The sequence below is a fragment of the Lonchura striata genome, chromosome 6, assembly GCF_050655825.1.
Source record: "Lonchura striata isolate lonStrDom1 chromosome 6, ASM5065582v1, whole genome shotgun sequence".
NCBI lineage: Eukaryota > Metazoa > Chordata > Aves > Passeriformes > Estrildidae > Lonchura > Lonchura striata.
The window spans coordinates 38,541,409-38,568,012 of NC_140708.1; the positions used below are offsets into that span (position 1 = coordinate 38,541,409).

At 44.7% G+C, this 26,604-nt stretch overlaps 1 protein-coding gene across 2 annotated transcripts in view; it reads left to right on the plus strand.

The window, feature by feature from the left end:
- The first annotated feature begins 1,411 nt into the window (after positions 1 to 1,411).
- Positions 1,412 to 26,604, plus strand: part of DOCK1 (dedicator of cytokinesis 1) — a 268,915-nt gene continuing 243,722 nt past the window's right edge. The window contains exons 1-3 of one of the 2 annotated variants that reach the window (XM_077784742.2): positions 1,412 to 1,643; positions 21,303 to 21,386; positions 26,513 to 26,553. In XM_077784742.2, coding sequence (XP_077640868.2) covers positions 1,598 to 1,643; positions 21,303 to 21,386; positions 26,513 to 26,553 — 171 coding nt within the window. In that variant the 5' untranslated portion in view covers positions 1,412 to 1,597. The remainder of the gene's footprint in view (positions 1,644 to 21,302; positions 21,387 to 26,512; positions 26,554 to 26,604) is intronic. The other variant, XM_077784744.2, reaches the window with a different exon arrangement.

A 26,604-nucleotide genomic window follows, 5' to 3' on the forward strand; every position in this document is an offset into this window, starting at 1 on the left:
TATCCAACCTAGACCTTCCCTGACATAGCTTGAGACTGTGTCCTCTTGTTCTGTCAGTGCTGCCCGGTGGAAGAGACCGAACCCCCGACATAACCGGGTACACCTGGAACTTAACCGGGTACACCTGGGATGTAACTGGGAATAGGCAGGGAGGTACCGGGACATAACTGGGTACACCTGAGACACAACTGGGAATAGGCAAGGAGGCACCGGGAACACAACGGGGAATAGGCAGGCAGGTACTGGGGCATAACCGGGTACACCTGGGACGTAACTGGGAACAGCCGGGGAGGTACCGGGACATAACGGGGTACACCTAAAACACAACCGAGACTAGATGGAGATGCACCGGGCACACAATGGGGAATAGGCGGGGAGGCACCCGGGACTTAACCGGGTGCACACATGGGACACAGCCGGGTACACCTGGGATATAAGGATATAACCGAGTGGACCTGGGACATAACTGGGTGCACACATGGCACACAACCGGGTGCACCCGGGATAAACGGATATAACAGGGTGCATCTGGGACTTAACCGGGAATAGGCGGGGAGGTACCGGGACATAACCAGGTACACGTGGGAAACACCTGGGTGCACCTGGAACATAACCGGGAATAGGCGGGGAGGTACCTGGGACTTAACGGGGTGCACACATGAGACGCAACCGGGTACACCTGGGATATAAGGATATAACCGGGTGGACCTGGGACATAACTGGGTGCACACATGGCACACAACCGGGTGTACCCGGGATAAACAGATATAACAGGGTGCATCTGGGACTTAACCGGGAATAGGCGGGGAGGTACCGGGACATAACCGGGTGCACCTGGGACATAACCGGGTGCACCTGGAACATCACCGGGAATAGGCGGGGAGGTACCTGGGACATAACCGGGTACACCTGGGCTATAAGGATATAACCGGGTGCATCTGGGACTTTACCGGGTACAGGTGGGACACACCTGGGTGCACCTGGAACATAACCGGGAATAGGCGGGGAGGTACCTGGGACTTAACGGGGTGCACACATGAGACGCAACCGGGTACACCAGGGATATAAGGATATAACCGGGTGCACCTGGGACTTAACTGGGTATAGGCGGGGGCGGGGAGATACCTGGGACATAACCGGGTACACCTGGGCTATAAGGATATAACCGGGTGCATCTGGGACTTTACCGGGTACAGGTGGGACACACCTGGGTGCACCTGGGACATAACCGGGTGTACCTGGGATATAACCGGGAATAGGCGGGGAGATACCTGGGACATAACCAGGTGCACGCATGGCCCACAACCGGGTACACCTGGGATACAAGGATATAACCGGGTGCAGCTGGGACTTTACCGGGTACAGGTGGGAACAGCCGGGTGTATCCGGGCCAGGCGGAGCGGCAGCACGCCCAAAGGCCGGCGCCGGGCGTGCGCTCCCTTTGTGCGGAGCCGCGGGCGGAGGGCGGCCGGGCCGGGCCGGGCTGGCTCCGCCCGCACCACATGACTCCGCCGTCGGGAGAAACTTTTCCCGTCCCGCGGTCGGAAAATGGCGGCGTAGGGAGCGGGGCCGTGGCATCCCGGCGGCTCCCGGCGCCATGACCCGCTGGGTGCCCACCAAGAGGGAGGAGAAGTACGGCGTAGGTGAGGACGCGCCTGTTGCGCACCGGGGCTGCCCCCGGCTCCGCGGATGGCCGGCGTGCAGCGCCGCGTTCTCCTCCGCTTCCTGCCTCCCCCGCCCGCCTCCCGGCAACTTGAGGGGTTGTCTGGGAGCCAGGGAAAGTTGCCTTTCTCCCTGGCTGCGCTGCTGCCGCTCGAGGTGTTTGTTTTCCCGGCGGCTCTCGCTGCCCGGCCGGGGCGCAGGCAGCGCGGTCCCGGCTGGGATGCTCGTAGGGATCGGGGCTTCCCTGCGCGCCGGGATCCATTTCCTACCCCGCTCCTTCCGTCCCGCCCGGGCAGAGCGGGATTGTTCCGCTGCCGGCCCGGACATCCCCGCTGGGACTCAACCGGACCAAACCCCGGTGAGGTTCGTGCTTCTCTCGGCACGAACCTCCCGAGTTTAACGATGTTGCGTTCGGAGCAAAAGGTTTTATTCCGGCGGTGCGGCGCAGAGAACTTTAGCGGCATGAATGAGCGCTTGTGTGGGGGAAGGAAATAATAAATCGGACTATTCAAATTGGAAACGTGAAGTTCAATGCCCGCCGCAGTTCTTGGGTTGGATTGATAGTGAGGAACAACTTTTCATAGAAATGCACAGCTAAACCTCATCGACAAAGCGAGCAGGAAGAAGGGAGTTTCTGAGGCTGAGTAAAGCCTGAGTGAATTGTGGGAATTAATTTTAAATCCTGTGTGTGTGTCCCTAGAAAACGACAGCTTGGCTTTTAAAAATGACTAGAAAAATCCTAATTCCAGTGTGTGGGACCTGTGGGTAATTCCAGCGCTGAGGATGCAGGACAAGCGCGGGGAAGCAGAAGTGCCACCGATGGCAGTCGCTTGTTAAGTTTCCAAATTTTCTGCCGGGTGGGGTGGGATGGATATTTCGGAATGACTGAATTGTCACGTAGAATGAGCTGATGTTAAAGCCAGTGACACTCGAAAGCAAGTTCCTCTTTTGCAGGAGGGCTGGTGCTGTGGTGGGAGGGACTGCCCAGGCCCAGCTTTCCAGGAATGTCTTGAAATTAATTTGAAAGTGGCATGAGAGAAAAAAGTGAAATAGATTTGTTTCGTAACATAGCTTCAGTGTACTTACATCTCCAGTGTGGGGGATTGCATGTGTGCTAAGAAAAGTGGGTTTAAATGTAATTTAAGGGTAAAAAACCCTTCCCAGTTTGAAAAAGCCCATGCAACGTGCCTGGTTGGTATTTTTTGTGTCCGCTGCTCTGCAGAGGTGTTTGTTATGGTTTTATAGTAGATTTATGTTTCTCTGATAGTTTGTTTTCTTTTTCCTGCAAGAAGGGAGAGATCCTCACCAAACGGGGATTTCTCTGCTGCATGACAGAGATGTGATGTGAGGGTTGAAAGTGGATGAAGTGTCACAAGGAGATAAATTTAGAGCTAATTGAACATTGGATTCACTGCCTGTGCCATTCTGTTATAGGCTTCTTTGGGCGGAATAGCTTCTTTTTGGTGTCCTCTAAAGAAAATGAATATTCAGTTTGGTTCTATGTGTTTTATGGACCTTTAAGAAAGGTTGTTAAGAAAGCACACTGTGAGTCTTCTGATGTTTTAGCTTTTGCAGGTTGTGGGAGATGGAGAAGTTGATGCAACAGTTGTGTAGTCCCAAACAGAATTGGAGACAGCACTGTTAACCTGAAAATTCAGACTTGAGAATATTTTTTTTTCCTATTTGCCATGGTTAGTCCTGGGGTTGATGTTGACTCAGTATTGTCTGCCAGGGAGAAAATCCCTAATAGAAATGCTAATGGGACTTAGTGAAACATAATGTGCAGGGCTTTGGGTGTCTCATCAATCCATGCAAATATCTCCAAAAGGATGGAGTCACTCCAGTGGTGCTCGGTGGCAGGGTGAGGAGCAATGGCTGTCAACTAAGCCAGGAGAAGTTCCACCTCACCATGAGGAAAAGCTTCTTTCCATGAAGGGTGGCAGAGCTCTGGAACAGCTGCCCAAGGAGGGCGTGGAGACATCCCAACCCGCCTGGGTGTGTTCTGCTGCAGGTGGGATGGAGTGGATCATCTCCAGAGTTGCCTTCCAACCCCAAATATTCTGGGATTCTCTGTGGACACTTCCCCAAGCAGAAATATTAGGAAGGTGTGTTGTGGCTATGTTTATTTCACAGCAGTGGGAACTCAGAAATGTACGTATGTCTGTATGCAGAGTTGTGTATATAGAAAACACACACACATGCTTATATAACACATTTAAATCCCTTCTCCCCCTCCTCTGGTATAGCCCTGTGCACAACAGAGTTTTTGTAACATCTCAAGAGGCGAAGATCCGCTGGCTGTGGTGCAGCTGGAGGAGTGATGCCAAGGAGCCTGTAGTGCCAGCTGGTAGGACACAGGTGTGTGAAGGAGCACTCCCACAGTGGGATTTGGGGATGCTGCTGGATGCCCTGCGTGCCTCTGAAGTGAATTTGCTGCCCTGAGCCTCTGTGCAGAGGCATTATCTCAGCAGGCAGCTGGAGAGTGACTCAGCTCCGCTTCCTGAGCGAGTTCAGGAGGAATGGGTGTGGAGCTAATGGGATCATAGGGACATCAGGGTAACCTGTGGGGAGCCAGGCAGAACGGGGGCATCATCAGCTTCCTTGGAGGAGCTTTTCCCTGCTCCTCCTTGGCCTTCATCTCAATCCTGCCTTTCATCCCTCGCCCTGAGCTGGTGGGGAGGAGTGTGGCTCTGTGGAAGGGACCTCATGGGTGTGTGGCTTCCTCCACGGGGACATCAGAGGGTCCTGAGAGCTGTTTGTGTCCCCTCAGTGTCACACAGTGGCCATGGAGTGTGGCTGCTTAGTCTCTCATGCCTTGCTTTTAGTGTGATGTGAGATTTGTAATTTTGGTGCTTTTCCTTCTCCTGGGGAGAAGGGATGTAAGGAGCTGCTTTGGGAGGTCTGGGAGCCTGGCCAGCGCCTCTGAGACAGTGCACAGTGCCTGTGGTAGCTTCCAAATCCTGAATTCTCCTGTTCTTTGCCCCTTTTTGTTTGGGCTGAGAACTGCTGCTACTGTGGATAAAAGTATGGTTTTTAAAATGCCTTTGTGTTCAAAGGTTTATGTTCGTATGAAGTAATCAGACCACTGCTGTGGTAGCTTATTTTTTTTTTAAATTGAGTAAATGGTGGAACAGAAAATTAATACTATGTGCCCTTGGATGGTGAGATGTAAAAGGAGAACTCTTCCCAGTTACAGAGCTTGAGTCCCCATCCATGAAGGGGTCCAGGGAAGGACTGGATGTGGCACTCAGTGCTCTGGGCTTGGTGACAAAGTGGAGATGGGGATTGGACTTTGACTTGATGGTCTTGGAATTTTTTTCCAAATTCAGTGAGTTCCAGTATTTTTGTTTGTTCCTGGTGAATTTTTCTTGTGTGTCATGACTTGGCAAATAATACCAAGCCTAATTTTAGGTGGGGACATTGGCCACACTTCATGGTCAGGGTGTTGTAGTGCCTCTCTGAGATTGGGAAAGCTTTTCCAAAGGGGTTTATGGAAATACCTTCACACCAGGTACACAGAAATGTATACATTTTATTATTAGGGGAGCTCTTTAAGGAGCTGGTGGACTAAGGTGGTGCAATGATCATGATTTAAGAGTTTTGTAGCTGAGTTTTGCTCTTGTAATGTCTCTCTGAAGTGGGGGGATAAGGATTTGTCAAGAGGAAATCCTACAGCTGAGTGCTGCTGCTTCTCTTCTGCTGCTTCAGGGAGGACTGTGGTGCTGTAGGTCAGATTTAAGGCTTTTTTGGAACCCTGGAGTCACAGTCCAGGCTGTGGGGAGCTGTGGTGGCATGTGGAGACTCTTGTTTAAGGTGATGATCTTGTGCATATTTGTGCCTCAGAGCAGGGAAGGAAACATTTGAAGGAGATGGAGAAAGATGCATCTTTGGAATGAATCTTGGTGATTTTAGTGATGGTGTGCTGGGAGGTTTGGAGCTGCCTGGCAGGACAGGACAGGTGACTTCTGTCAGTGATGGCAGGGATGTGCTGTGACACATCCCAAGCCTGTGGAGCAAAAGTGGAAGTGTAAAATGTGTGCATGGAAGATTTGCTGCTGCATTGATCAGTGTTGGAGTGAGCACATGCAGGTTCAATTTCTTAGAGCCATCCTATGGACACCCAGCTCAGGTTTTATTTGTTACATCCCTCTGCTGGGAGGAAATGATGAGAGAATTGGGATTGTTCAGCCTGGAGAAGAGAAGCTTTGGGGTGACCTCATTGTGGACTTACAGTGCCTGAAGGAACTGACAAGGAAGATGGAGAGAAACTCTGCAAGGGATGGAGGGACAGGACAAGGGGAGATGGCTTTAAAATGACAGAGAATGTGATTAGATGGAATATTGGGAAGGAAATGTTTCCTGTGAGGGTGGGGAGTGGCTGGGATGGAATTCCCAGAGCAGCTGGGGCTGCCCCTGGATCCCTGGCAGTGCCCAGGGCCAGGCTGGAGCAGCTGGGACAGTGGGAGATGTCCCTGCCATGGCAGGAGTGGCACTAATGATATTTATTATCCATCCCAAACCATTCCATGCTTCTATTTTCCAATACCCTTTAATTCCCTGCTTGCTGAGGGTTGCATTTCTGTGCTGCCCTATCCTTGGCACCTCCTGAAGCAGAGGGCAGGGGCTGGAAGATGCACCACACCTTTTCCTGCAGGAATGACCTGAGTTGGACTGCAGACTTGTGCCCAGCTCCTCCCAGTTTGCTCAGCAGCCACTATTGTTCTCTGTCAATAAACACTCGTTGCAAACAGCAGATTGGAGAGGGATAACCTTACCAGATAAGTGGAAGGGAGCGTGGACTCCTGTTTGTTTTCATCCAGGTCAGCAACAACATTACAAGCTGGGATTGTTCTGAGAAATGATTCCTGATGGGATTTTCCAGGAATTATTTTTTTTTTCATAAGGCACAAACTGATTTCAGCAGGTAGCCAGCTGCCTATGGCCATAACACAGAGCTTTTATTGAACTTTGCAAAGGAAGTTTTCAGTCCGTTTAGGGAATTTTCAGCTGGGGATTTTACTCTTTTTCCTAGAAAATAAAAAATGAGGTAGAAAAGTGAGATTTTTCCATTTTACATGGTATGCAGATATGGCAGTTACAGTAGTCAGGGGCCTGATTTAAGGTGTTTGTTTTGGTATTTCCATCCCTGGAAGTGTCCAGGACCAGGCTGGATGGGGTTGGAACACTCTGGGATGGTGGAAGGTGTCCCTGCCTGTGGCAGAGGGTGGAATGGGATGAGCTTTAAGGTCCTTCAACCCAAACCATTGTGGAATTCTCTGACTTCAAGTAGCACCTTGGCGGGTTTTGTAATTATCCTTTTATCTGTTCTGTTGGAAATGCCTGACCTAGGTGCACTCAAACAATGCTGATTTTGGGCTCCTTGCCACACTTGGCACAGATTTCTCTGTGTTACAAAGGCATTTTCCTTTCTGCAAAGGCAAAACTCGGGGTGGGGCAAAACAGACAACTTAAAATCAAACCTTTTCCAGGAATTCCCTCTGCAGCTTGCAGCTACAGGAGTAAGACTTGGGATAATTTTTCCTGTAAATATTGGTGTTCCTAGAGTTTGTCCTGTGCTGCCTGTTGAGCATGTGGAGGGTCCTTTGCTTTGTCTAATCCTTCGGTGTGGTCCTGCAGGACTGAAATCCAATAGCTCTTGTTAAACACCTGGGGATGTGTCCAGCTGGAGATAAATAGCTGGGGCTGAATCCTCTTTAATGAATGGAGGCTCCAACAAGGGACTGCCTCTAATCCAGTTTTCAAGTATTTATTCCATCCAAGGTGTCAGCTTTGCCTCTCCCCTTTGACTTGCTTCAAGTCCAAAACTTCCTCAAAATATTCTGTGGAGCTGCTCCTACTTATGGGTATTCTTTGGCAGGGTGGTGGACCACTGACAAGTCAGATTTTTTTCTTTTTTATTAAACTTAAAAGCGATTTTAGTTCTGTTTTCTACCCTGTGGTGGCCCCCAAGGCTGTTCTGACAATAGTAATTTTCTGAGTAAGGCTTTAATGAATTCCTTGATGAGTTATTGGAATACTTTCCTCCTTTAGCTTGGGGGAGGAGGAATTGAAAACACACCCTGTCTAAACCAAAAAAAGTGTTCAATAAGAGAACTCTTGTAATTCTGAAACTTTCCATTTTCAGACTGTAGTTGTGCAAACATTTATGTATTTATAGAATTATCGGGTATGTTTATGTAATTTGTGCATTAAATCTGATTTCTGATGTAAAGATTTGTGGTACAAGAAGCTGCAGTTGCTGCATTTCAGTTTCATCAGCAGAAATGTGAAATATCTCTGGAAATATTTTTCTGCTCCGTGTAGCTTTGTAACTAAACTGAAATAGTTGCATTGAGAACTATTATGTGTAATCATGTACCCTATACGTAACAAAACAAACAGATGGATGAAGAGCTGGAGCAACCATTGGCTGCCATACATGAATTTGGGGGTTTTTGTATTTTTTTTTTTTTAGCCCTGCTGCTTTATTTCGAGTGCTGCTTATATTATTTCAGCACAACCCTTTTTAGAATGTGTTTGCAGAGGGTTTTGGTGGCTGATTTTGCCTTGAGGGTGTTGGAGTAGCAAAATGTCTTTGTGTTCCCCAGTAGAAAATACCAACAAGGGAGTGGAACAGGATTTGCTGTGTGATTTCTGAATGGGAATGGTAGAAAATTGTACATAATCAACATTTGTGCTTGTAGGCACTTGGGTTTTTGAGGCACTCTGTTTGTACATCCCTGCTCTCGTGGTGGCTGTGCCACTTTTATGGATGTGCTGCACGAATTATTGAATATTGAGGTGGAAAACCTGCTGGAGCAGATGCCTGGCTGAGCAGGTCTGGGGGTTTTGGGAAAATTTGTTATCCCTGAGGAGTCCCAAATGAAGAGGAATGATCTCCCTTGAGGAGGAACCTCCTGGCTTGACCTGGGGAGTTCCTGGCTGTTCTGGCACAGCTTCCTGGAGCATTTGGAATATTTGGCAGTGCAGGGTGCACGCACTTGTGACTGAAGAGAGTGCAGAGCAAATCTTGATGATTATTATTATTATTTTAATTTTTGTTTGGGTTTGGATTAAGATTTGAAAGTGTTTGAAATGGTATTTTGTGGTTTGGGATTTAGATGTTTATTATTTCTTATTTATACTACAGTTTTAAAACTTGTGAGTTTTGCAGTCTTTTGCTAATGAGTTGCAAAATGATTTTGTATCTATTTTTATTAGGTTTTTTTTAAGAAATGGCACAAATTATTTTTTGTTTTTATTTTTAACTTAACTAATTACTCATGATCTGTACTCTGGACTTTTTAATTGCAAAATACTGCTTATACTCATGAAGAAGGTGAAGAAGGGCTAGTTACTGCTTTAAAACTTACTTAGTTTTATATATATTACTATATTTTAAAATTTTAAAATCTAAGTTTTCTACTATGTGAGTTTACATACTTTGATTTAAACTAGACACTTAAAATTTTATTATTAATTAATTTTGGAAGCTTTTTTTGCCTGTTTTTTGTTCGAATGCAATGTTTTTTTGGGGTGTGTGCCTTTCAAACCAGAAATCTAAAATTCTCAATATTTAGCTTTCCAACACAGAGCCTCTGAAATACCTGAGAGCCTCTTGAGGCACAGAGATGCCTTCTGCAAGTGCAGCCTGAGGTGTTTGTGTTTGCTCTGCCTTCCTCCTCCTGCTTATCCAAACAAAGCACGGAAGTGCCGGCCCGGCTGGGAGCTGGATGGAATAAAATAACATTTGGGAGGGAAAGGGCCCGAGTGTCCTGGGGGACCAGGGAAGATGAGGCCACACTGTGCCCAAAAACCTTCAGCTGGGCTGTGTTAGGAGGGTTTTCCCATTTTCATGTATGGAATAAAAAGGAAAAACCGGAACTCAGAACAGGACTTGAGTGTCTCAGAAGGACAAGGAACAGATGAGTCCACACCATACCCAAAAACCTTCAGCTAGGCTGTGTTAGGAGGGTTTTCCACATTTTCATACATGGAATAAAAAGGGAAACCAGAACTCGGAACAGGACCCAAGTGTCCTGGGAGGACAAGGAACAGATGAGTCCATACTGTACACAAAAACCTTCAGCTGGGTTGTGTTAGGAGGGTTTTCCCTATTTTCACACATGGAATAAAAAGGAAAAACCAGAACTTGGAATAGGGCCTGAGTATCTCAGAAGGATGAGGAACAGATGAGTCCACACCATAAAAAGTAAAAACCAGAACTCAGAACAGGACTTGAGTGTCTCCGAAGGACAAGGAACAGATGAGTCCACACCATGCCCAAAAACCTTCAACTGGGCTGTGTTAGGAGGGTTTTCCCAATTTTCATGTATGGAATAAAAAGGAAAAACCAGAATTAAGGGAGAGCATGGCCAAATCCCAGCACTGCTGGTGCCTCTGGGGGTGGGCAGAGGTACAGGATGATGGGAAGCTCCACTCTTGCCTTCCTTCCCTGGATGATGGGAAGCTCCACTCTTGCCTTCCTTCCCTGGATGATGGGAAGCTCCACTCTTGCCTTCCTTCCCTGCCTCCCAGCTGCTGCTTCAGCCTTGAGCATCTTCCTGCTCTGCAGGAAAAGATGCTGGCAGCAGGGCATGGTTCAGGGCATGGAGTTGGGTGCTTTTATTGAGAAGTTGCATCTTGCAGAGTGTGCAGTGGCTGTGGATCAGAAATGGAAGTGGAAGCAACTGGTAATAGGAAAAATTCTCCTGTAGCAGAGCCTGCTGCAGGAAATCTCCCCGTGCTGAGGCAGATGGAAGCTGCTGATGAGAATTGGAGTTTGTGAGTCTTGAGGCAGATGGTGGAGGATTGAAAAGGATGCAGAGAAATCTGCTGTGCCTATGACTGCAGTGAGCAAATCCTGCCCTGCCAGGGCTGGGGATTAATGAGGCAGTGGCTTGGAATCTCCTGGAAGTGCTGTCCTGTGAAGGAGGCACTGTGCAGAGATGGTGAAATGTGTCACTTGGGCCAGGGAAGTTAGAGATAAGGGCCTGTGGGAATGTTTCTGTTGATAAATATGAGGTTAATCTCTCAAAGTGGGAGTGTATGAGTGAAGGCTAACATCAACATGACAAGAAATCTTTAATTACTGTTTTGAGGAGGTGTCCAGCAGCTGTCGTTTGATTGACTTTGACTTTTTCCTGCTGCTTTCGGGTGCTGTGGGAGAATTATTTTCTTTTGCATCACTCCATGGCTCATTTCTAGCTTTTAAATAGAAAACAGTGCTTACACTCAAGCTTTTAGTGTGCTCTGCCTAACCAGAGGTAGTGGTGATGTTACCTGGTGTCCAGCCTCTTTTTTTTCCCCCCTTTGTTTCTCTTCTTTTGTCCTTACAAATTCCCACCAAGTTTCTGCAGGCATCACCTGTTGTCTTGTCATCCCTGCAGGAATGCCTTTTTTCCTTCTCACCTTTTTTCCCATTGTTATGCTGCCTTAGTCTTACTTGTTATATTTTTCTTGCCATGACTGGTAGGTGTTGGTATTTCCATCAATCCATCACTTTCTTTGACCAAGAATCTTAGGTGGAGAAGACTTGAGAGCCTATTTTATTTCCTTCTGTCTGAGCTTGGTATAGCATGTGGGTTTGCTTTTTGGTTTTATTTTGTTTTTTTTTTTCCTTTTGTGAATTGATCTCCGAAGTTTCTAATGTGAAGGGTAAATGGTGTGACTCAAACTGGTTAGAAAAAAAAAGTTTGTGGCAATTTAATTAAAAAAAAAAATTGGAAGTATTTTGGCTTCTGTTTGACATGGGAGTTGATCTGTGGAAGGTTTGTGTTTGGCATGGCAGAATCCAGCTCTGTCCTTCCCTGTCAGCAGCACCTCTGTAGCTGCTGACAGTCTGTGTGCCACCCCTGCCACCTCCACTGGGCTGCTCTGACCTTTTTTGGTGCTGCTCACTGACATTTGGGCATAAAGAGCCAAACATTTTGTCCAGGCCATGGCAGGAGTGTGCACAGGGGCAGCTCAGAATTCCTGGAGCACTGGGACTGCCTCACCAACAGCTGGCATTGACTCCTTTGTAAAATTAATTTAATGACATGTGACAAAGCACTGGATAAAGATCCTTTTTCTAGAGATTTCAGTCATTGAGCTTTTCTGGTGAGGAAACAGCTGTCTGTGCTGACACTGAAGTGGCTGGAGATGAGAACAGATTTTTTGTGGTGCAGAAATATTTCTTGGCCAGTGGTTTCCACAGTGTGTGAGTCAAATGGGACAAAACACCAACCCCAAGCTTTTTGATGCACAGCCAGATATATTTTTTTGGTATTTATTACACTACACTTTATTTGTATTTGTTGGTTGTTTTCTTGAGTGTTTGTCTGGAGCTAAGGCTCTTAAAAGGATTTAAAAAACACATGAGATGTTTATCTGGTAATTGGGACATCTGCAGTTAGATGGGATTGCTCATTGCTGCCCTGAACAGCTCCAGGAGGTGCTCGTGGGTGAGGAATTTTTTTATAAGGTCTTGATTAAGTGCTGATGATGGGAATTGGACTTTGGGTTCTGTCTGGTGCCTCTCCTGCTCAATCCCAGTTTTGGGATGTTGATGGGGGTGGTGCTTGTGCAAGATTTTGGCAAAGGCTTGGTTAAACCAAGCTGGGAACGGGGTCCCAGCAGGTGGTGCAGTCCCCATCCCTGGGAGTGTCCCAAACGTGTGGATGTGGCACTTGGGGACATGGGACATAGTGACCCTGCTGCTGGGTTCACTGTTGGATGATCTCAGAATCATTAAAAGATTAGCAAAGTGGTTTTGGGAAAAACATCCCAAACCTTCTGTAAGAATCAGTTGACTCTTCAAGTATCTTGCTTTGAGCTCTGTGGGGAGGGAATTCTTATTCCCAAAAAATAAAGACTGGATCTAGCCAGATAAGCACATTTTAGTCAAGACTTGAGAGAATGACTCAGTTGTGGTGCTGCTGACGTTGTTGGAAGTTTTGTGTGGGTTCAGCTCTGGTTTGATTTTCTAGTTGAATGTATTCTTGAAGCGATTTATTAATAGATTTTTATCAATTACTTGTGCTGCAGAGGAGGCCTCTGTTTATGTACTGGGCTGTGATGACTGATGGAACTGGTTCAGATTTTTGCCTTAAACACAGAAAGTTCAGTTTGGGCTTCCTGCAACAGCTGCAGTTTCCACCGTTAGAGCACACAAAGGTGAACGTGTTCTTGGCTGAAAACCAGGAGTTTTAATACTTTTGGGGCTTGAATATTTAAAATATTGGCGTAACTACAAACTTTCACAGTCTGGGTGTGATACCATCTATAACACAGCATGCTGATCTTAAATCAAAATATAAACTTTTAAGACCAGGAGTTCATGTATTATATTTGTAAAGGGCTGTCTAGATACTTCCATAACAATTTTATAAAAAGTGTTGAAAATATGAAATAATTCTGTGGAGAGGAACTAGAATAATTGCGTGCTAGCTTAAGTTTTCAGGATATGGGTAGTGATAGCTTTGAGAAATGCCTGGGTAAACTGAGTGAAAAGTAAAATATTGAAGATCATTAATGAATCTTGAGTTCTACAATTGCTTCCCTTTTTGCTGCATCTGCATGTGACAAAATTTGTGTTGTTACCTTTGCATGCAGCAGCTTCCTTTTGCTCTTGAGTCATTCATGGAGCAAGAAGCATTTTAAAAGTTTAAATTGTTTTTCTCCAGAACACAAAAAGCTACTTAGTAAGAGGACTGAGTTAGATTCCTCCAGGAAAATGGCACAAATATTCTCCTCACATTTCCCAGCAGGTCCCACTGATGAGTGCTCCTGGTGTCTCAGAGGGCAAATGTGTGATTTATAGATCAAAAACGAGCTGGTTTGCTGGACATGAGTTGAGTGTGAAGTGTGCTGGCTGTCATTAATTTCGTTTTTTAGTAGTTCTGTTTTGAGGTAGAGGTGCTGCAAGTGGAGATGAGTTGAAGAGTTGAGAAATAACCACTGATCTTAAAACATTGGCTTCCCTCTCTGAAAAAATACTGCATTTTTCTAAGGTGAAAGTCACACTGTCCAGTCTAGCACTAACTTTGCTCCCTGTTGGAGCTTTCCAAACAGACATTGAAGCAGATTTGGGGAATCATGGCAGGGAAATGAGTCCCTTAAGCTGTTGTTTGCAGTGCTAGGAGCAGCATGGATCTGCTCCTTGGCCAGGAGCTGGCTCTGGCCCCTGCTCTGCCCAGGGCATGTGCTGGCTGCTAATGCCTCCCCCCTTTGCAGGGAATTCTTGGAGTGGTGCTGGGAAAATAACCCACCAAAAAAGGGGCAAAGAATAATTAAAATACTCTCTTTCTTACAGCAGAGGTGAGCGAGATACTGCGGGGTTAGTGGCACCTTAATCGCCCTCCTGGCATTAATGTGTGACCATCAGGGAGTTTTTAAAATACATTTTCCTTGGATGATTTTGCTTGGAAAGGAAGGAGTTACAGCTTTGAATTATTCTGAATTAAAAAGGGCAATTTGGAGGCTCAGGGCAGTGAGGGAAGGAAGTATAATTGTTATTTTTGATGTGTATCAGCAGGCTTGAAGGGTGCCTTAGCAGTGGGGAGCCAAGTTCTCACCTGGGAATTCCTGTGTATGTCTGGGATTGATTACTGGGCTACACCAACTTTGAAATATTACTTTATTACACTATATACATATTAAAAATCATTGACAATTTAAATAATAATAATAAAAAAAGAGTTGGAGTTGATGATCCTTGTAGGTCCCTTTCAACTCAGAATATTCAGTGATTAGGCTAGAAAAGGCTTTAGAATTATGAAATTAACTCTTGATAAAGTAAATGGTTGTGAATGTACAGGTGTGTTCTTATAGTGCCAAAATTGTGGAGCTCAGGGTCTGGAAGCAGAGATTTAGGGTGTTCCCCTACTGTGGTTTTCCCCCTTCCCAGAAGTCTGAATTTATGGAGTAAAACGTGATGCTAGGTCTTTAATGAGTAGTGGGATCGTACCAGTTACTTTTCCTTATTTTTTTCCAGAGTGAAAACAAAAATTGGTATGGGTTGACAGGATTCTCTGAGGTGGGGAAATTAGAATTTCAAGGATATGAACTCTCTGTGAGAGTGCCCCAGTGCTGGACAGTGACCCTTTGTTAGGGCCAGTGGCCGAGCCAAGTCGGCTGGAAGCTGCCTGGAGCATGTGATTGCCCCTGCTTTGGAGCAAAACAATTTTTCCCTGTTTTTGCAAAATGCTGCTCTTATCTTTGAATGCATTCAGCGCTGTTTGACTGGCTCCCATGGTGACGTTTTCCCCCAATTCCGGCGTGAGGTACAAATTCAGGAAAAGCGATTTCCCATTTCTGCCCTGTTTTGGGGGAGAGGGGGAAGGTATTGCTGGGGTCTCAGGAGGTCATTCCTCTCTCTGGGTGTTCTTTCGGGGAAAACAGAACAAGTTCCTCGGGGTTTCTTTGACTTGGGGTCTGTACTCTTACTGTTGGATGCAGCCTGATAATGTCATGGCGAAGAAAAAGAAATTGAGTCAGATTTGATGTGTAAAAAGCCTCAAACTCCCTTCATCCTTTTTTCCCATTCCAGAGGCTTTCCTGAGACAGGAACAGAGGAATTTTGATTTTGTTTTCCCTTGTAGAAATACTGAGGAGGAAGAACAGTAGGAAATGAAAGCATCTTCCCATCACCTCATTTCCTCCTTGCTTTAGGCTCTTTGCTCTGCATCATCAGCTCGGTGTTGCAGTGAATTGTAATTTTTTTTTCCTGTTTCCACAGCAGTGCAAGAGGAGTTCCAGTGTGTTGAACTTCATTTTTATGGTTGTTGAAATACCTGTTAAAATACAGTTGTGCCATTAAGCTCAGTGCTGTAGTAATGCTTAGTAAAAGACACCCTCTTAGTGCAGTAAGAATTTCCTGCCATGGCAGAGGAGATGCTTGAAGAATTAGGGGCTTGATGCCTCAGGAATGTTCTCAGGGAGCTCTGGAGCACCAAGTTGGGCCAGGGGAACTTTGACATCATTGGTGTGGGTTTAGCCTGGAGTGTTGTGTTGGGAAGGACTTGATGGTTTCTAAATCCCTTTCCCTGGATTTGAGTGTGAGCTTGTGACGTTTGGGATGTTGCACGTGTGTGTGTGTTGTGGTTGGACATAAACTAAAACAGGAGATGTTTCACTCAACATGAGGAGCTCCTCTCCAGGAGGGTGGAAGAGCACTGGAGCTGCCAGGGAGGACCTGGAGCCTCCTTCTCCCAGGGAGAAACTCCAAACCCTCCTGGATGTGCTCCTGCCACCTGCCTTGGCAGGGGGATGGACTGGATCATCTCCAGAGCTCCCTTCCAAACCTAGACATTTTGGGATTCTGTGGCTGGATTTGGGGTGTCTCTTGATGCTGCCCTGGCCATTCGAGTTTTTGGGATTCTGTGGCTGGATTTGGGACATCTCCTGGGGCTGTCCTTGCTGTTGATTTTTTTGGGATTCTGTGGCTGGTTTTGGGGCTTCTGTGGTTGTCCTTGCTGTTGATTTTTTTGGGATTCTGTGGCTGAATTTGGGACATCTCCTGGGGCTGCCCTTCTGGTCCCTTCTGGTCCCCTGGGGACCCTCAGCTGGAGGATGTGGCCTGACTCACCACCAGCCCAGGCACATCTGATGCTCTGCCAAATTTTCTAATAACCACGAGTAGAGGTGGTTTGGAGTTTTGCTTAATTCCAAGCTCTGAAATCCTTTCTTGAGGCACAGATTGTTTTTTGGGTGAGCACAGCTCAGATGCTGTCCTTGCCTTCCTGGGGGATGGTACCAGAGCAGGAGCCAAGTTCCAGCTCCTCAGTGAAATGTAGGAGGTCTGAGGGAGCATCAAAACTCACTTGATTTGTGATTCTGAGTTACCACAAGACAGGTGCCAAGACATCTGCCTCTGGATAATGTTTTGTGTTAGTCTAAATCAGCATCTTGCTTTTTCTGCAAGAGCCAGTGTTGAGAGCTCGGGGTGATGTGATTACTCCTTGCATCCAGGGTGTTTCACTTAATGGACTTCTTAATATTAAAAATCAATTTGGATGTTCTTGATTGTGCTTCTTGTTAGCTGTGCATTATGGCACATTAATAATGCTGCTAGAGTCAATAACGATGTGTATATATATATTTTTTAGCACTAGTTTCAGCTTTATACCCTCAGTACTTGGTGGTGAAGTACTCTGAATACAGATCAGCCAGGAGAAGGGGGGGAGAGCTGTTAAAATGGTGACAGAGCATCTCACTTCATTAGCTCCCTAAAAATAAAGTATCTTGCTTGGAAGAGGGGAGGAAGGAAAGCAAGAAACTGAACTTGCTTCTTGGAAATCTTGGCTTCGTCCAGAACTGTTCATTTCACAGAATCCCAGATTTATTCAGGTGGGAAAAGAGCACCGAGATCTTTAAGGCCAAGCTGTGCCAGATCCCACCTTGTCCCCATTCCAGAGCCCTGAGTGCCACCTCCAGTCCTTCCTTGGATACCTTCAGGGATGGGGACTCCAAACCTCCCTGGGCATCCCCTTCCAATACCTGACCACCCTTTCCATGGAGAAATTCCTCCTGGTGTCCACCCTGAGCCTCCCCTGGTGCAACATTTCCTCTCCTCTTGTCCCTTTTCCTGGAGCAGAGCCCAAACCCCCTGGCTGTCCTCTCCTGGCAGGAGCTGTGCAGAGCCACAAGGTCCCCCCGATCCCCCTTTTTTCCAGGTGTTATTTCTTTCTGTTTTTTTTTTTTAATGAGTGTAGAAAGGACAAATGAGCATCTTTTTGTTCTCCTCAAGCTCTGCCAGCAGGACTCAGCAGGGTGGTTGCACTTTGGGAAGGCACCAGGCCCCAACTTTGTGATTGTTCTGGATTTCTGAAGTTTTTTCAGCTTATTAATGAATTCTCCTTGGGTGGTGAGTGACGAGACACCAAATGTGATGCAGAGCACATTGCTCTGGTGTGAAACCTGAGGTGTCTGCTGGTGCTTAGAAGAGCTTGGTGGCCCTTCACTCTTTGTGTCCTCACTGTGGAAGAGGGGAGGCAGGCTGGCATTGCAGGGATTTCAGATTTCAGCCTCAGGGGTCCCAGAGGCTGCTTTAGGATGCTCTCACCCTCAACAGATGCCCTGTGCAGTGATGGAGGAGTTTGCAGCTGAGCCATTGCGTGTTCCAGGAATTTGCTGCTCCCAGAGAGGAGGAGTGAAAGGAACTGCCTCACCTTTGTAAGGGAAAGTGGTGATAAATCCTGTCTATCTACTTGAAGTTGTGGGATTTGGGCTAATCCTGTGATAAAAGTCACATTCATGATTTAATCAATAAGATTAGAGCATCACTGGGCAGGAGGAACCTCGAGCTGGATTTTCTCGTTTAGCTTGGTGGTAACTTCAGATCTGAGAATTTCTCCAGGCTTCTCCTCTCTTCAGGAAATTATTTTTTTTGGGAATGTTTGGGTAACAGAATAATTAAAATATTAAGAAAGAACTCTGAATCAAGCTTGGTGAGACCAGGAATAACAAAACCCAAGGTGAAGGTGAGAGGATCTACCCTTGGTTAATGTACACATGAAATAATTGTCTTTAACAGTTCTCAGGTACAACTCGACTTAAACACTGCTTTTTCCCTTTTGCTTCTCAATTAGCCTCAGGTGTAGAAATGTGAAACTCCTCTGGGTGAGTAGCAGAGGACTGAGCAATCTCTCTGAATACTTAAATCATCTGCTTTCATTTTAGAAAAAATAGGAAAACCTTCAGGTGTCTTTTAGTACCAGGGAATTTACAAAAGACTTTGCTTTCACCTCTGCAATTTGTCTGCTTTTATTGAAAAAGCATAGTTAGGATTTAGGGATTTTTTTTTTCTTTTTTAAAGGTCCTGTGAAATAAAGCAGGTAATGTGTTAAATGGAGTTTGGGTTCATTCAGGAGTTCAGAATGATTAATACAGCCTTTAAAGCAAAGTAATACCAGGGAATATTACTCTGGAACATCTTTATGCTATCTTAAGATATCTCACCTTTTGTAAAAAGCTTTATCAGTATAAATTGATGCTACCTTTGTTTGCTTTTTGTTTTTGTTTCCACCACTGATTCTTCTAGTGCTGGCCCCCTCATTTTTCTGCTGTGTGCAGATTAATGAGTGCAGCTCACAGAGGTGTTTGTTTTGTGTTCTTGAATGGGAAATGGGGGTTTGGTGCAATTACTGTAATGCCCTGTTCATTGCTCATTTCTTTATCAACTCTTAGAGCTGAAAAAATACCTCTCTCTGTGCCCACACTTAATCCTGTGCTTTTGGCACTTTGGGATTCTCGTGTGGATGTTGGATTTTTTAAATTAACCAAAACATACTTCAGTTAAAAAAAAAAAACTTAAAAAATAGAAAGCTATACCTCAGATTTTTAAATATTTTAAATGACAGCTCAGGATACAGTTGATAAGACAAAATGGAAACATACCAGTTTCATGCTTTACTCCTCCAAACTTTGTCTTTTCCTTTAATTAAAGCCTTGTCATTTGCTCCAATCAAACATCTTCTATCACAACACCTTTTGATGCCACTGTGCATAAAAAACCTTCCAGTGAGAAGGAGTTACCTGCTCCTTGCAGGGGAGTTTGTGGTGCAGTCCAAGCCTTGCTTTGTAATCACAGGGGTGGAATGCACTTTATAGTTATTTTGGTTTGTTTGCTTCCCGATCTGTCAATGCTGTTGGAAGCCAGAAATGTGATTTATTTTCTCTTGCAGGCATATTTTTCACACATATTTTTTTACAGATAAATCACCCCTCCCTGGCTCCTCAGTCAGTTGAGGTCAGTGGGAGCTGGCGTGGGCAGTAATTACCATTTGATGGCTGTTTGTCATCTTCTGTCACAAGAATTGGTCATTCCACTGCAGCTCCTGCTGCCTGACCTTCCTTGTTGTGACAGACTCCAGTTTTAGCACTCTTGGGCATAAATTTTAGTGCCTTTTATTCATTGCTGCCTTTGATCCTGAGCGTTACCCCACTTAAATGCTGGAGAAATGCTCAGCTGAAGTGTGAATTGAGTAGAGGACCGGTTTTTAATCTGTTATAATGCAGATTTTTTTCCTGGCTGGCATGTCTGGTGTGAGTCAGTGAAGTTGCTTGTCAGGGTCCTGGAGGTGGGAGACTGTCCCTGGATTCATTTCTGGATGTGTGAACATCCCAGGGGCCCCTTGGCTGAGCTGTGAGCATTGAAGGGATCTCAGTAAACATCCCAAGGATTGGTGTTGGGTTTTTTTTTTTTTTTGTATTGTACAAGTTTGGAGGAGTTAGGGCTGTGTAACTTTGTTTTCCCCGCTATGCACAAAAGCTGAAATGAGAATATTTCTGGGGAGTGTTTCCAAGCAGACTCTCCCACTGCTCTGTGTTCAGCACTGTGATCATCCCTCTGCTCAGAGCAGTTTAAAATGCTCATTTTTGTTAAGGTGTTTTTCAGAGCCCCTTCTCCTGCAGGGTAACATTTATGGCTCTCAGATACCCTGTGCCAGATACCTGGGAGGGAGAGTTTATCTGTCTCTAATAATGACAAAATTAAAGAAAACATTAAAACACAAATAGCTTGGCTTGTTTTGATGTCAGTAGAAACTGTTACTTTCTAAAACCTTCATTTAAATCCTGGTGGTAATGGTCTCTGCAGTGCACCTGACCTTTATTCCTTTTACCTTGTAGTGTGTTTTTATTCCATTAATAATCTTCCACCTTATACACTGTTTTCCAAACTGCTTTTCCATGGTTTTTTTTCCACTTGTGCACTTGGATTTATTTATTTACCTCTTAACTCTAAAGTCTTTCAAGCCAGAGGAGTTCTTCAGAGAAAAGGACCCAGCCAGCCTGGGTGGATTGATTTATTGGTGGGCCGATGGATTATAGATTATTTATTGATGATCCAATGGGTTATGGATTATTTATTGGTGAGCCAATGGGTTATGGATTGATTTATTGGTGAGCCAATATGTTATGGATTATTAATTGGTGGCCAGTGGGTTATGGATTGATTTATGGGTGATCCAATGGATTTATTTATTGGTGGGCCAGTGGGTTATTGATTATTTATTGGTGATCCAATGGATTATTTATTGGTGATCCAATGGATTATTTATTGGTGAGCCAATGGATTATGGATTGATCTATGGGTGAGCCAATAGATTATGGATTGATCTATGGGTGAGCCAATAGATTATGGATTGATCTGTGTGTGATCCAATGGATTATGGCTCTCAGAATTTCTAAAATCATATTTTACAACTCCTATGCATGCAGTAAATGAATGAAATGATTGAGAAATCATCCTTTAATGTTGATGTGACAATTTGAGTTTTTTAAAGACACTTTGTAAGTTTTCTGTGTGTTGAGCTGACAGGGGAAGACAGAGCAGCTCTTTGTAGAACTGCTTAAAATTGACACAAAGTGCTGTGGAAAGCTGGCAAATACAACAAAAATTGAGTGTATTGCCATGAAGAAGCAAAACATTTTAAACGCAGTGAGGGACAGCTTTAGAAAGTGAAATTGTTGATGGGGGGTTTGTTCCAAAGGGAATTATAAATGGAATTAAGAATTGGTCGAATTTTTATAGAATGCAATTTTTTTTTTACAAAAAGATTCAGAATGGCAGTAATGAGTAATAAAAGCAGTGATGTGATGAAACAGCTGGAATTGTTGTCTGCCTGTGCTAACAGCAGTTTTCCAACTCTGTCCAGCTCTCTACAACTACGATGCCAGGGGACCAGATGAACTCTCCTTACAGATTGGGGACACCGTGCACATCCTGGAAACCTATGAGGGTAAGATGGCAAAAACTAAATTGAAAAGCAGGATTTTTTTGGAGAATTGCATTCCTTTCTTGTTTGTCACCCTCTTGAGTTGGAAGCTGAAGCAAGTGGATTGGTGAGCTGGTGAATAAGCTTTGGTTTTCTGAGGGAGGAGAATTTTCCCACAGTTGGGTTTGTGTGGATCAGTTGTAGCATCTCCCCCACGTTAGAGAAATGAGAGAAGCTTTTTGGGTACCCTTGGGTGATGCAAAAGAACCTGCTGCTACAAGAAGTTTAATCTGAATTTGAAAGTCACCTAGGTCTTGAATTATTTATGTGTCTCTTCTGAGGTGGGTGCCTGTGTTAGTGCTGTGCACTGATTTCAGCCTTTTCCAGGTGCCTCTTTTGATGTGAAGCTCTACAAACATCACCTGTACCAAAATATTTCCCCCCCCATCCTTGAACAAGAGAATTTCAATGCAGGGTTTGATAACCAACACGATGTGGAAATTGTCACAACATTTTCAGCTCTTAATCCAAGAAAAATAAAACATTCATTATATCCTTGAGTTGGAATTTTATGTTGTGCTGCAGTTTGGAGAGGTGTGGGGAACACAGAACTAAACTGTGTGTTTAAAATCGTGCAACATTGTTTGTCTTATGGAAGCAAGATAAATGATTTACTTTAATATATTGATTTAATTTGCTTCCCTAGACATTGATCTTTTGGTAGATCAGGGTGATAAATTTATTTTAGTTATTGGCTTAATTGGATTTTTTAAAATATTATATTTACTGAAACAAGCAATGCTATTTCCACAAGAGTTGGTCATCACTTGAAGTGGAATTTTTGAATGTTCTCATTATTCCTGGGCTGGCCTTTTCTTGGAGCTCAGTTTGCTGCTGCAATGCCAAGTTTAACTCTGAGCAAAGCAATCCTTCCACTATCAGATGTTGCTTTAATAAACCCCTAATAAAGCAAAGATTTTAAATGCAAATGGAGTGATTCAAATATTGCACAGCTTTGTACTTTTATGTATAAATAGATTTATTTAATGAATGTGGGAGAAACTGAGCAGGGAATGTGAAACTCTGTCAGATACTGAAACCCTATTAAATCAGGCTGAAATCCTGTCAGATGCTGAAACCCTAATTCAGGCTGACTGTTCCCAAATAAATGGGACAGTGGGGATGAGCCACTTTCCCCTGGGTGGAAATAGAGGAAAACCTTCACAACCTTCACCCTCTCAGGGTTGGAGCACATGGGATGAGTTCATGGCAAAAGAAATGCAAATTCCTGTTCTCCCAAGCACTGATTGCTCATTCCCGACCTGAGATGGGAAAACTTAAAAAAAATCTTTACAAATCAAGCAAAAACAAAGGGTTAACAAGTTTACAAAAGCTCTTAATGTCTTCAATACTTCAACAGAATATATTGAACACAACAGACCACAATTATCTAAACCTGTTTCAATTATTACAAATAATGAACTTCCTTTACGTTAAGAAAAATGGTAACATTGTTTCTCTAAATTTCTAACACTCAAATCTCAAAAAACTCTCCTAAACTACAACAAACATCTCTCTTGAGATGTTTGAGAACTCCCAACATTACTATTCTTACAAAACCATCACCAAACCACAGCAGCCAAACCTAAGACAGACATGGAAGTGATGCTGTAACTCTTCCCTGTTGAGAGCTGCCAAAATTAGGGGATTATTTGAGTTGTTTGATCTCCTGCTTGCCCTGGATAAAATTGGTGTGGATTGTCCCCTTGGGAAGTTTTGTACCCTACAAATTTCCAGGCTGAGGTGGGAATCGGCCCATCCAAAGGACAACTCTCTAATTAAATAATCCTGGGACAGAAAAGTTGTTGGAAGAGTCAGTAAAGCCTTTTTGCTGAGGATTTTTGCCTTTCCTACCCCTTTTCCCTGTTGGAAAAGCAGTTGATTTTTTTTCATGGATACCTGCTAGAGTCCACATCTGCTCCTCCCATCCTGCTGTAGATTTGATATTATTTTAAATTAATTTCTGCAATTCCAAAGTTGAGAGTAGTTTTGAAGACTGGTGTGTGTCTGTGCACTTTGAAGTGGTAGAAGTTTGGTTTTTTTGGGGTTTTTCCTCCTCTGAATCTGCATTGCCAAGAAAAACTCATGGGAAATCCTTGCTCAGCTGGGGTCTCTGTAGAAGACAGATGAGGATTTGGGAGGGCTCAGTCTCACATCCATGACCTGCAAGGTCTGATTTTAGGACAGATGTAGGATATCTGTTGCTGCCATGTGCTGGGATTAATTTCTGAGTTGCACTTTACCCCTGTGTTTAAAATAATAATAATAATCTACTTTTTTGCCCATGAGTAGAACTTATTTTGGAATTGGTGTTTATTATTGAAGTTTTGACATTTTAAATTCTAATGGTGGAATCTTTATTTTTCTCTAAAATGCAGAAAAATTGTGAAGAAAGAATTCAGTATGTGGACCCTGTAAATTTTCAGTCTTGGTGAAAGCACCCTTTTTTATGGGAGTGAGGGGATTGGAAATGAATGTACACATTTCATTATTAAATACTAAATTTGTGTTCTTCCAGGAACCAAAGTAAAGATGAAGCTGATTTCTAGACTAATTAATGTTGAAAATATTTTTTTTCTTTTAGGAAGTATTTTAGTTTATTTTTCAGTTAGAAAGCTCCTTCTTATCTGAATCTTAGAGGTAAAAACCAAACAGGAAAGCCATAGGAATTCCCAAGTATCCTGCTCTGCAGGAGAGGAGGATTACATTTTGTAGCAGGTGACCTAAAACCCATGTAATTTCCCACATTCTGAATTAGTACTTTCTAAATCTTTATTGTCTTAATTCTGTTTCTTTACATTATTTGATGGAAAGGGCAAATGGAACCATATGATCAATAAATGTGGCTGATTAAGGGGAATTGCTGGGAAATGTAACAGAAAATCAACCTCAAAACCAAGATTAACTGTTGAGGCATCAATTAATTTCTGATGCTGCTGTGAGAAGGAAGTTTGGCTTCCCAAATAGGGATTTGCACAGAAGTTATTCTTGATATTATGGGAAAGTTTAGTTTTTGTTGTGAGTTTTTTTTTGTTTGTTTGTGAATGCAGTTTAACTTCATCAAAATGGATGCATTGTTTGAGAGTAACCACAGCAAATTCTTGAGTGTCTTTTGCAGCTTTGACAGACATAAATATTTTATCGATGTATTCTTAATTGATCATTTCCTTGGATGCACATCTCCAGCTCTTTGGTCCCAGGGTTCTTAAGGGCAAGGTCTGGTCTTGAACAGGTCCAGGGAGGAGAAGGGCACAAATTGTGCCAGGGCATCGCTTCCTTCCCAGGGAAAGAATTCCTGCAATCCCCCAATGGTTTGGGCTGGGAAGGACCTTAAATTCCATCCAGTGCCAAGGCAGGGCCACCTCCCACTGTCCCAGGTGCTCCAGCCCAATGTCCAACCTGGCCTTGGGCACTGCCAGGGATCCAGGGGCAGCCACAGCTGCTCTGGGAATTCCATCCCATCTCTTCTCCAGAAAAGAATTCCTGCCCAAAATCCCATCCATCCCTGCCCTCTGGCATTAGGAGCCATTCCCTGTGTCCTGTCCCTCCATCCTTTGTTCCCAGTCCCTCTCCAGCTCTCCTGGAGCCCTTTCAGGAGCAACCTGGAAGGGCTCTGAGCTCTCCCTGGAGCTTCTCCTCTCCAGGTGAGCACCTCCAGCTCTCCCATGTTTTTTTGGGGAGCTGTTCAGAGGTGGCTTCACCATTTCAGTGCCGCTGCCCCTGTGTGAGGTGTCCCAGACTGCACAGTGGGAGCTGCAGGTGCAGCCTGGGCTCCCTGCACAGCTCCAGCTGGACACCAGCAGCAGCTGCAGGCAGGGACCTGGTGGGACCTGCCTGGCCACACCAGCAGCTCTGCAAGGAGCAGCAGTGCAGCCAGTTCTCCAAGGCAGGTTTTGGCTGCTCTCTTCTCCATGATCCTGAGAGCTCTGGCTGCAAAACTTGAGGAAGCAGAGGTTCATCCGTGGGGAGCTGTCTTTGCCACGGGGCTTTTATTCCACAGAATGTCCTGAGGCAGCTCAGGAGGTGGGCTGGGAGAAGAAATAATGATGGTTTGTTCTTTAGTTTCTGCAGTGCATCTGATCAGAGTTCTGTTGTTCAGCAGTTTAAACTCCAGGACTTCAAAGTGTTGCTTTATTCATCTCAAACTGTGGGAATTCAGTTTTTTTATTAGGATTGGAAGCTGTGCACGGGTTTCAGGCAATGGAGGGAACACAGGCAGAGATTCTTTGCCTCCTTTGCACCTGGCCAAGACTGGGAGTGCACCAAACAGCAGTTTGGTGTTCTTGGGAAGCAGTGGGAACGTGGGATGTGAGGCTGTGGCAGCCTCTGTTGGGAGGTGAAGTGTGGTGGTTACAAATTTGACATTTTTGAGGTGGCACTAAGCCAGCCCCAAGTGCTGCAGGGAGAAGGTGATGAATCCCTTGTGCTTGAGCCTTTAATTTGGATTTCTGGCTTTGTGTGTAATTGATTTATCAGCATGTGTTGGCTTCATGGAAGTTTTCTCCCTGTTCTCAGGACTGGGAGTGCAGTTTTTATTCCACATCTGCTTTGTGATCTCCCCATCCTCCCCTTGACAGGGATGCTTTGGTGTACAAACCCTTCTTTGCCAGGCTGGAGGGGTGGATGTTGCATCCAGGCTCAACTTTCCAAAAGGGCTCCTTGCTTTTTTTGATATGTTACCCCTAAATTCCCCAGTATTCCTATTTCTTGGTGAGATGGCCAACAGCTGAAAACTTGGATTTGTGGAATTGAGGTGGGTTTTGAAATTGGAAGTAGCTGCTCAGTAAGTTTTTGTCAAGTTAACGCTCATAAGTTGGTTTTGTTTGTGTTGGTGAATCAGCAATTAAACACATCATGTGAACCACCATCTCAATCATGTGCTTCTCTCCATTATCACTCTGATTTTGCACCTTTCAGGATGACTTGTTTTATCCAGGGTATTAAGCCTATGGAAAATTGAAATTCAGGTGGGATGTGCAGGGCTGAAGCATGATCAGAAACCACCTCAGGGTGCTGCTGAGCAGGGGAAGAGCAGCTGGGAGGTGCCATAAATGAGCTTTTTAATGCTTTTCCCCTTTTTTCTCTCCTAGGTTGGTACAGGGGTTATACACTACGGAAGAAATCCAAGAAGGTGAGTGTTGCCAGAGTGAGTCCTCATTTTTCTCTTGCAATAAGATGGATT